The 12148-nt window shown below is 37.8% G+C and overlaps 1 protein-coding gene across 8 annotated transcripts in view; it reads right to left on the bottom strand.

The window, feature by feature from the left end:
* Window positions 1–4437: 4437 nt before the first annotated feature.
* AGTPBP1 (ATP/GTP binding carboxypeptidase 1) overlaps window positions 4438–12148 on the bottom strand; it is a 63078-nt gene continuing 55367 nt past the window's right edge. For 6 of the 8 annotated variants that reach the window (XM_063180077.1, XM_063180079.1, XM_063180076.1 and 3 more), the window contains one exon: window positions 4438–6051. In XM_063180077.1, coding sequence (XP_063036147.1) covers window positions 5877–6051 — 175 coding nt within the window. In that variant the 3' untranslated portion in view covers window positions 4438–5876. Of the gene's footprint in view, window positions 6052–7539; window positions 7660–12148 lie in introns of all 8 variants that reach the window. The other 2 variants (XR_010031119.1, XM_063180083.1) reach the window with 2 other exon arrangements.

Below are 12148 nucleotides of genomic sequence, written 5' to 3' on the forward strand. Positions count from 1 at the left end.
GGAAACTGTGTGAGAAGGAACACCAAGTGACTTGGATTCCTGGTAGAATCAGCTGACCATGAGGCCCCCTGCATAAGTACATCAGATTTGATCCATCTCCCTATTAGATTTTGGGGCCAGGTGCTTAGCATGAAGGGATTTTTAGAGTTAATATGCCTCTGAATTCACTCATAGATCTGAAAAATTATTCTTCCGAAATACCGTCTACTTATGTTCTAAACATTTTGTCTTTGGACAAAAGGAACAAGTACCTAACATACTGACAAATAAGCTACTGTACTTAAACAGATGATTTGGGGAGTCTCCTTTCATTCTGGAACACAATCAGGTGTACATTTGATAACAGTAGCATTTTCAAGCAATACTGACTGATGGGATTCCTAACAAAAAGCTTTTGTCAACAGTGAGATCAGACCCAAAAGAAGAGGACGACATCACTGGCTCATCACTTAAGCTAAAGGACTGACTTGACTAGACTGCGTGCTTTGGAAGAGGAAAGTAACCTAGAGCAGACACGATTAAACTGAGAGGGTGTAAAAGTGCACACAAGCACAATGTACTTTTAAATTGGACTTGTGTCTTTTGTGATTACACAAAAGCCAGAACAGGAGGCTGATTGTTGCAGAGAATCTGAACATTTTGCAACAATCTTCACAGGATAAAAACCCAAATAATTTATTATTTTGGAATACTGTCTGACCCAGTTTAGGACTTTTCATTTGGCACTCCAAAGCAGTATATTGTGTGGGATGATGATCAAGGCCAAGTAGTAAGGCAGCCTGTTGGCTGAAGGTTTGTGCAGCACATTTCAATTTGATTTCATAAAATGTACAACCAAACAATTTTAATGAGATGTCAGCTGAACTATTGTTAAGGTTTATATAAATACAGTACCATAAAGCAAATACTATACAAAGTATTAAGGATCATCTGTCTTCCTTAATCTGTGCTTCATGTCTTGTTTGTACTGAAATCTTTTCATGTCCATTTTCTTTTGGGAACAAAATAAGCATGAATGCAATGCTATCAGCTAAGAGCATTTTATGCTATCACAGTAATTCATTATTTTTATATGTCCGGAGGGACAGCGTAAAGAAAAGTCCTATTTCAGGTCATTTAAAGTGAATATCCCCTCGATGTTAACAGCAGCATTTGATGTATGGAAGTATTATTGTGGAATTTTGTTAGTTAGATTCTTTTATTTGTTAGCATTCAGCCCAGTGAAAATTGACAGTAGTTATGCAATAATGAGGTGCTGCTAGTATATATTCTTCTAATCTACCATGGAAAAGCTGCATGAGAAATAACCCCCATGCCAGAAAGAAGCGCATGCTCTAAGCACAAACATCTTGTGGTAAGAATGTTGCAAGGACAAGAGGCAGAATCTGGTTGATATTTCATAACCACATAATTTAGAACAGGCAATCCTATAATGCATCATTTCCTTTGATGATAAACCCATATTTTGTGCCAATGACTCTTTCCGAACTGCTTCAAAAGCTGTACAAAAGCTCTAATAAGAGCTGTACTGAGTGCACTAACACTACTGTATTTTGTTGGGGGTTTTTTTGTTTCTTTGTTTTTCAAGGTTTGTTTGTTTTTTAAAAAGGCAAAAAGAAATACAGCACCTAGCTTTTTCTAATAACAAGAAATAAGGGAAGGTCTTTCATAGTTATGAAGTATTGTTTGGGGACTAGATGAGTTCTTTACATGATATTGTTAAAAGCAGCCAAGACAATGTATTCTTTACTAGGTGTCACAGCTGTTTGGCATTTTGTATTTAAAGCCTATCTTTAAAAGCAACCTAGATTTAGTTTACTTAAGCAAACAAGATGTGAGCTCACATCTCATGTGACTTGCACCCTGATGCCCTTAGAAATACTAATAAAAGAGAAATATCCTAAGACTAATTTGACACTGTGACTATTGTAGATACTTAAAATTATTTAGACAACAAAATTTGTGAAGCTGTTCAACTTAAAGTAACATGACAGGTGTAGTTGAATAAACTGCAAATGTATTTACAAAAGTTACATTGATGACTCCTAGTAATCACTTGCTCTTTTCAGACAGCTGCATGAAAATAATAATCTCATTTTATCTTGAGCTTTCCCTCAAAAAATTGCTGAAATCTAAAAATTGCTGCTACAAAAACATATATAGCAAAAATAACTCTACTGCAGTCTGACTTGAATTGTAAAGGGATGACTTATTGAGGAATAATCTTATGCCTTTCCTAGATCAGATTAATATTCTGTGTGGGAGGGAAAGAGTCTCACCAGAAGGCTCCTCTGTGTGCTCTGCAAAGATCTTCATTGTATTTCATCCAGACTTCATGAGTTTTACAAACATTACTAAATTCTCAAAATATTTTAGATAGTTATAATTAAGTCAATTAATATGCAAATGTTACTCTAAGCCTGTAGCACACTGAGTTTAATTTCACAGAAAACAAAATATGTTTTTTAAAATGCTATGCACACTGCTGTCCTTGCAGGTAAGAACATTCCTGCAAGTGCTAGGATGAGGAATCCTTAATTATCACTAACCAATAATAGGAAAGCAAAAGATTGTAAGTAATCCTTTATTACGCATTTTTATTTGTAAATATTGGTATTTGGGGCATGCACACTAACACTGCAACAATTATATCTATCACAGCATTACAACAGAAATAATGTGAAACCTTGTATTTTTGCATTTTGTGAACAGTGTTTACTGCTTCTGCAGTCTTATTTGAGATTCAAACCAAACTCCCTGGTAAGTCAGGCTGATAAAGATATCCACCTCAAAAAATGACCAGGCAAGATTTTGGCACAAATTGCTTTAAGTTATATTACACCAGGGGATGTCACCAGTGAAGACAAAGTACCAAAATTTGTGATGCAACTTGAATTATTTCTGGAAAGGGAATGGAGTGACTCATGGTCCAGCAATTACTTAGAAGCAAGACAGTAAATAACCCAGGTGTAATTATTTTTTATAGTCTTATTTGTTGTTATTACTGGAGGAAGACCTAGGGATATCTTCTTTGCCTATTCAGAACCAGTCATGCTTATAGCACACAACATCATTTAAAACCAAAGCCACATTGAAATGCCATTGCATAGAATAAAGACAGTCAATTGTGTGGAACAGACCACTCTCGATTTGCATGATTTGTGACAGTCCAAGATGCTGCCATTCTTTGCTATCATTCTGCCCATTTCTTCAGGGCAAATGCCACAGTAACATTTTCAGCCAACAAAACATAAATGGGGCACCAGCATGTCTGTCAACACCACTGCAACAATGGCAACAGGTACTGAAGAAGGAATAAACAGTATGGAGCAGTTCTCACTGCAGCAGTTCTTCCCATGAACTGGCATCCCTGTGAGCACAAATGGAGACTTTACCTTTCAAAAGGCAAGTACTGGAAAATGTTTGAGGTAACTATCCTCATTTTTTGCATTTTCAACAATGTGTAAGATAGGGACAAAGTTTCATCTCTTGCATTAGAATTACACCGGCAGAAGCTCAGACCAACAACTGCCATAGTGACATCTAACACCTAAGTGACATCTAATGCATAACTGCATTACAATCTAATGTATAAACATGTTCTCCTGAGACATTATATAATTGATAACTCTTTTTTTGCACAGATTAAAAGTGGTAGGAGTCATGAGAAGAACAAATATACATACATACTCAGGAGAAAAGGACAATTTTGTACTACTAAGCCACAATTCTTTCTAAATGGATGAAGTATATTTCTAGTCTTGCCAGTAGTATAAAAATAGTTTTCCAAGATTAATACAAATTCAAATGAAACCTAAGAAGACATGCACAATGCAGTTAACAAACATGTGGCATCCTACATTCTCTGAAATTTAAGTGAAATTGTTAATGAATAATTTTATTTATGAAAACTCCTCCCACTGAAGTAGGAACCCTTAAGGATGAAAATCTGTTTACGCAGATAACTAGTATAAGACTGACAGGGCAATATGAGCATTTTGAACTGCTGTCATTGGACAGAAAAATAATTCAAATTCTGTGGCAAGGTTAATTCCTCCATCTGACAGGTTCCCAAATTCCTCTAATTTCAATGCAGAGGACTCCTCCTCAACAGGGTAATAAATAAATTTTCTTATTTACAGTATGTAGTTCACAGAACACAAGGAAAGATAACTTCCACAGAGAAAAACTTACAAAGGAACAAGACTCTAAATGTTTCCAACTTTTCCATGTTCTCCATCCCCACCTCTCTCCATATCTTTATTAATATAAATTTAAGTCATTAAACAAAAATACAGGCACATATAACAAGGAATCAAAACCCCTTCCCCAGTTTCAGAATCAGGATAGTATGGACAGGCATTACCAAACAATGCTGAATTTGAAAGCACAGATCCTGGTGCAAATCCAACCCCTGGCTGAAAAACACTGATACAGTTAATTCTCATAAATTTTATTCTTTTTAAATCCCTCTACTGAAGATGCCCTTCCCCTCTGAAATACAGTTTTATTTGGAACAACAAATAGAGGAAATCCTCATCAGTTAAAAACCTAGTATAAGTTAGAAATGTTATTCTTCATGTTCTTAAAGCCCTTGCGCATAGAGAAGAAAATGATTGCCACAACTGGGTCACATCAAGTAAAAATAATTTTTGAAAAGTATTTTTCATTGCAAAACATGTCAATTCTGTAAACCACAGACTACAACTCTCCTCATTTCTCTGTTAGATCTTATTTTAAGCAGAGGGAAGAGGCAATAAGAATTAGAAGACGACAGTAGAAGATGAAGAAGTGTAAATCCCGTACCTGACAGCTTGACTTTAAACATGAAGAATACAGAACAACAGAATAATCAGTCAGCCTGGAAGAGACCTCAGGAAGTTACAGTCCAGTCTTCCTATCAGAGCAGACTTAGCACTAGGTTGCAATCAGGCAAAAAGGTTTATACCGAAATGCACTATCCCCCTTAGAGCAGCTGGATTAGGTATAGAGTTAATGTGCCTCCGGTAAAGTGAACAGTTTTTAACTACATGCATATTCAACAAGAAAAAGGGAGCAGTCATGTAGCTGAATATACATAGAGTGTACATACCCGACCTCTTCCCGGAGACAGGTACACTTAACAAGAAAACTTCTTCAAATTAAACCATGCCTATCTTATGGGTGAGTTTTCTACAAGAGTCTAGTTCTTCTAAGCACAGGCTGCACTGTGCAAAATTCCTGAACTCTGAACAGACATTAGTAAGAATTTTCACCTAATACTGCGGCAAAACCACATAATCATAAGAAGCAAGAAACAAGTGCAAAAGTTCATACATCATGTTCTCATTTTTAATTTAATAATTACTGAATTGTTTCAGAGCAGGCACTGCATTGCTTCAAACACAATCAAGTATCATTGAAATAATGTCAAAAAATAACCTCTTCACCTCAGTATACACACGCGCATATACACAGACATACACAAATTAATTTAGAAAATCTGTACATATGTATTTTTCAGGAAGCAACTCAAAGAACTGTACCACAATAAATTATTTTCTGTACTCTGACGCACTAAAAATTATAATCCATTTCTCTGGATTTTAACCCAATCTTCCCTGGAAGATAGAGTTTAAGGACACAAAATGCCATGCAGTACTATTTAGTAGAAAATGAACTGGTAAATAAATTTATCTATTTAGGGCTTAAAGAATACACAGAACTCCTTAAATAAAACAAATGCAAATTTATCAGAAATATTTACTGTCCTTGAGCTATGCAGGCCCCAGTTATTTGTGTTAACTGAAGCTTATCCCCTTTGTAGAAAACATAAAGGAAGTATATGACTGGAAATTCAGGATACTTTATTTTCTGTTACTGGCAGCAAAGCTGGTTCAAGAAAGGTGTATCCTTGTTGAATCTGGGTCTGAAAGTCCATCATCTTGATTAGTTGCCTCATAATCACCCACATTATCAGCTACTTCAACATCTTCATCATTGCTCTCTGCGCTGTAATCAACTTCTTCAAGGAAGCGAGGCTCATCTTCATCCAAAACATATGTAGTGGGGCTATAACAACAAGAAGCTCCATGAACCACGTTAAAAGTATTATTTGGATTAACACATTCAGATTATGTGCCCTGTCCCTTTCCCAACATACAGTAATCCAAAAATTACCTCAGGAAAGGGGCAGATTACCTGAAATGGGACTGGCTTTTTAGAAGAGTGTAAAAGAACTGAGAGACAAACCCATGCTTGTAATGCCTTGAACTAATTACTTAGTCATATACAACTCATTATCCAAATGTGCCATGACAAATCCGCTCCACTAATGGCCCGTAAGAATTTAATGTAAATACAGCAGTATCAGAAATTGCTGAAGAAGAATCCAACTACCTAAGGACACCTAAGCCATTGTGGTAGGGTATAAACAAACCCCTGTATTTTACTGAAACACACACTTTACTGAAAAGCACTGTAACCAATTACTTTATACATATCAGAGATGACAAAACAAGGGATCGTGGTTACACCTACATTTAAGTTCCCACACAAATCACTTAACTCTCATCGGATTCTCACACATTTGTATCCTGGTAAAACTTAAGATTTGTCAAGCATTGCAACTCTGAGGCAATGCACTTAATGAACTGATGCTCTGCCTACAGAACAGTCTATGCACTTAACTAACAGCATCAAAGAACTTTAGTGTAAACTGGAAAAAGGTTAAAATACAACTTTCTGATCCTCTCACCTCCCTAGAACAGAGAAAGGGATGATGGGGGAGGCAGAAAAGTGTTTTCCAGATCCACTTTTACTTGGGAGATAAAAAGCTATCTGCTTATAAGCACTACGTGCTCCTAAATATTTCATAAGTATTTTTACATTAATTTTAAGCCTGAAAAAGATTTTGTAATGCATTTTATCTAATAATCAAATCACACATAACTCATACAAAACAGTGAGAATGTTCTTATTGAGAAACTTTTTATAAAGAACTTGTAGAAATATTTGCATATTAATTTTAATTAATTTTCTCTGAAGATACACAAAACCTAGCTTGTCTGTGGCTTTATAATTAAAGGGACTAATCACTGCTTCTTTCTGAAAACCTTTTAGGAGCTCAGCTGCACCACTTCAAATCTAAAATGTTATCTCTATTCAATATAAATCAATTTCAATATATTCTTCCTCTACCTGTAACCTCAATGACATGTCACACTGTAGCATTTTGTACTGTTGACAGTTAATTCAAATACTGGGAGAAAAACTGTTCCCTAGCTTGGGGGCGCGGGGGGGGGAAATATTTGCATTCAAAACTATCTGTATCATTGTTCACTAAACAAGCCTGTCTATTAGCTATACGAAACAGAAAGCTCCACAAATCAAAACACTTTATGAGTTATTTAAGCTGTAATTAGGGCAATAACCCACTGATGGTTAAAGAACTGGGTGTTTATAATTGTTTCCATTTTAGGAGAGACAAAGAGTGAAGAAAATAACCAGGATGTTTGCTAAGAAGTCTCTTTAATTTCACATACGATGAACCCAACATACAATAAGGATACATGTTTTGCATGAAGCATCTGTGGGAGAAGCAGCAAAGGAATACAAATTTTTTGTTCTTTCATCCTGTGATGCTTTCTGCCCTAGGAAGTCACCACACACCAACAATTCCTTTAAGGAAAGAAGAAGTTGGGGAAAAAAAAAGTTTAAATGTTTCATTTATTTAAAGAAACAAATCAAAGGGACTTCAGATGTATCGCATTCTGACAAGTCCACAGATTTTTTTCAATCTGTGCCTCTTATCACTTAACACAGGTACCGATTGATTAATTAATTTTCATATGCAAGGAACCCACACTTCAGTTAAATCCACACAGAATAGACTGTGTAATTCACAGGAAATGGAGCCATTAAATCTGAATATTGACCCAATATTATGTCAAAATTCTGAACACTGACAGAAAACTACAATGAGCTATGTCAAGGAGAAATATTCAACCAGTGACAGTGGGATGTTTAAGGCATTAGAGTAATCACTTATAAAAATTCATCTTAGTGAGGTACATAGAACAGTAAAGCTCTAAAAAGTTCTATCCACTTTTTTTAGTTAATGTCATTATTTGGATACTAAACTAACATAGTTCATTAAGAGAAAGCAACCAATAAAGCCCACCTTATGGAAAAAAAAAACAGAACTGGGCACACAAGGAAATCACACAGTTCAGCTCTTCAAAGTGTCTTCTCATTTCACATAATATGTCTTGTGTTATATCGTCTTGAAAAATACACAAGTATACTTATTAAATATACTTTTTTAATAGTTGTATTGATTTATTTTACCTACTCATGTATGTGTAAACATGTAGGCATGCCCCTAACTTGTGAAAATTCAGGCACTGTGAGCAGTCATTAAAAGCCAACCTGTCTGCTCTAACACATTTTAGACATTTGCTCTGGCACATGTACATCCAGAACTGAGGGATACGTCTCACATTTAATAAAGCAAAAATCAACATTATATGTTATTTTCTGTATTCAAGAGAAGTACCATTAGATTAGATCAAAGATTAGAACAGATGTTACTTAGAAAGCTATATAAAACTTTAAAATAAAAACTGTCTCAGAAACATACTGCACAATAGTCTTTGCTTTCTAATACCATCCAGAGCAGCACAACACCACGACTTCTCAATTCTGTACTACTCAAATAATACTATAATATTTACTAAGGTTATTTTTTCCACTTTCCTTTCTAAGTTTTCATTCCTCATAAAACTGTATTCAAACTGCGTCACATACTGCTTGTATATTTGCTTTCCCACGAGATGTTGTCTTTTGATGTAGCAAATGTTAGCCTTGAATATTTAACTTTTCAGTAATCTCTGTTCTAAAGGTTTGCATGAATCTGAGAAGTGTAATTATTATTCCACTGTTTTACTGAGGCTGGATCAGAAGATATATAGAAATCAAATACCTGAAAAAATGTCTTACTGTTTAATCAAATTCTTTATTTGCCTCCCTGCTGCTCCCCACCCTCAGCGTATCTTGTAGCGACATATTTTTAGCTGCTGTCATGCTGATTCTATGGGTTTTAATTTCCTAACCTTTCCCTTGGGCTCTTTCTAATTAACTTGCTTAATAATCCTTCCTCTACTTCTACACCTCCTGCTTTTTCTTTTAAAGGAAACTATTATTTTGCTCAGGTTAGCAGAGGTTGTTTATCCCACACCTACAGTACTGTAATGCAAAGGATGCCCCGATTTGTGTATTTTCTTTGAGGTCATGGCTGTTGAAAGAGAATACTATATGAAATTCTGAAGTTCTGCATATCTTTTATGGGTAAAAAGATGAATTCCTAAATGCCTGATTAATACACCTGATATAATACTATGGTCTTCAAGTTTATGAAGAACTTTAAGAATATCTCTTTCATTTAAAAGAGTATTTTCTTCATCATCTACCACTGAATACACTGAATTTAGGAATTAATACAATATTTTTCTAAAATGTATTTTAATTATTAATTAAATCCTACTTTAATTATTAAGGTCAGCCAGGCGCACACAGCAGTGATATCAGCAGCAGCAGTGGCAGCCAGGGCAAGTTCTGGGGGCTGAGCACTAAAACAAGCTGGGCAGGGCCTCCACAGTCAGAGAAACACGAGTAAGAGCTGAGAGACCCACCAGGAGCCATCAGCTCTTATGAGTGAGGCTGACACGGCGTGAGAGTGACCAGGGCATGGTGCCATGGCCAGGACGTGGCACAGCACTTCTCCAGGAAGGGCATCCAGAAAAGGCCACTTAATTCTACCTGGGAGGAAAAGGACGCAGTCTCCTTCTGTAACAAAAATGGCATCCACATATCAAGCTGTCAGGCTAAAACCAAGAGACCACAGCCACCTTGGGTATATGTCTAGACCCAAACAGACTTGCTGAAGACTAAAAGAACCTGGACCTTCAGCTGCAGGAAACTCCATAATCTGAGAGTCCCCCTGGGCCCTTAAGGCAGAGGTAGTTGCCATGGGTGCAACCGTGCCCAGATAGATAACCTGCCTTCTGCAGGTTGCCATGTTGTGTGAGAAGCTCATCAGGCAGCATATGATCTGGGAATCCAAGCAGGAGACTGAGGTATGAGATTATGCACTGACACAGGCAGAGAGGCAGCTGCTGCCTCAGAAGACCTTGGAAACAGAAGGTACATTAGCATCCAACCCTGAGATAGGCTTTACTGATTTGTAAGGCAAGGGAGACTGGACCTCATCTCTGCTTGGAGCAAAAGAAAGAGTCTCCCCCTTGCTACCAAAGCACCCCTACATAACAAATATGACAGTATGAGGTTTGGAGGAGAAAACTCCACAATATGTAGTCAAGAACAAGAAAAGGAGAATGCTACAAAACTGGTACAATCAACCATTCATACAAGAAGGACTGCCACCAAAAGTGCATGAAGCATGGCAATTACTGGAGAATTCTCACTGAGACACAGGGAAGCAGCCATTTACCCTCCAGCCTCTCTAGCAAGATTTCCTGCCTATCAGGGCCACCTTCATCATGTCACAAAGAGGTTACCAAGACTGGTAAAACCAGAGGATTATCAACCACTCCTATGCTTTCATGCAGGGTTGAATAAGGCTGCAACTATGAGACTGTGAAATACCAAAAGGGATTTCATGTCTCTTGGAAAGACGTTGAAGGGATCAGGAACACAGTGTTCTCTCCACACCTGGAGACCAAGAGCAAATCATGCCTTACCCATCTGATGGCCTTCTATGATGAGATGACTACAACAGCCAGCACAGGCAGGTCAGCATATGTCACCAACCTAGACTTCTCTAGGGTCTTCAGTGTCCCATGTGACATGCTTATCTCCAAATTTGAGAGACATGGATTTGACGAGTGGACTGTTTGATAGGCAAGGAATTGCCTGAATGGATGCAGCCAGAGAGTTTTGGTCAAAGGCTCCATGTCCACATGGGGGCTGGTGACAAGTGGGGCTCCTCAGGGATCTGTCATGGGACCGGTGCCCTGTAAGACCTTCCTCAAGGACACTGACAGTGAAATCAAGTGCTCCTGCAGCAAGTTCGCAGATGACACAAAGCTGAGCAGTGCAGTTGACACAACAGAAGGACAGGATGCCATCCAAATGAACAAGCTTAAGAAGTGGGCCCAAGAGAACCTCACTAAGTCCAACAAGTTCAAGTGCAAGGTTCTGTAACTGGATCAGGGCAATTCCAGATAGAGCACAGACTGGGAAAAAAAGTCATTGAGAGCAGCCCTGCAAAGCCTCGTGGATGAAAAGCCGGACATGAGCCACTGGTGTGAGCTTGCAGCCCAGAAAACCAACCCTGTCCTGAGCTGCATCCAAAGCAGCACGGTCAGCAAGGTGAGCCAGGGGATTCTGCCCCTCTGCTCTGCTCTGCTCTGGGGAGATCCCAACTGGAGTGCTGCATCCAGCTCTGGGGTCCCCAGCACAAGAAAGATATGGACCTCTTGGAGTGAGTTTTGAGGAGGCCACTAAGCTGCTCAGAGGGCTGGAGCACCTCTCCTAAGAAGACAGGCTGAGAGAGCTTGAGTTCTTCAGCCTCAAGAACAGGAGGCTCCAGTGATACCTCACTGTGCTTTTCCACTACCTGAACAGGACTTACACGACAGAGGAAGGATGACTTTTTACACAGTCAGAAAGGGATATGACAAGAAGGAATGTTATTAAATTAAAAGAGAAGAGATTTAGATTAGATACTAGGAAGAAATTATTTACTGTGAGGGTGGTGAGGCACTGGAACAGATGACCAAAGGACCTGTGGATGCCCCATCCCTGGAAGTGTTCAAGGCCAGGTTGGACGGGGCTGCAAGAAATCTAATCTAGTGGGTTGCATCCTTATCCATGCTGAAGGGGTTGGAACTAGATGATCTCTGATGTCCCTTCCCATCCAAGCCATGTTGTGACTCTATTATTTTTTAAAACTATATTACTCACCATGTGTTTTTCATTTACATTAATGCTCAAAACATATTAAAATCTAATAAACCTTTTCACAAACATGGTATATTTTTTTCAAAATAATATTTTTATTGTCTCATAAAAGAGATACTTGGGATTTTTCGTTATCCACAAGACTCAATTATGGAAAAATTAATCCACAAGGTAGACGTAACCATTA

The sequence above is a fragment of the Melospiza melodia genome, chromosome Z (genome assembly GCF_035770615.1).
Source record: "Melospiza melodia melodia isolate bMelMel2 chromosome Z, bMelMel2.pri, whole genome shotgun sequence".
NCBI lineage: Eukaryota > Metazoa > Chordata > Aves > Passeriformes > Passerellidae > Melospiza > Melospiza melodia.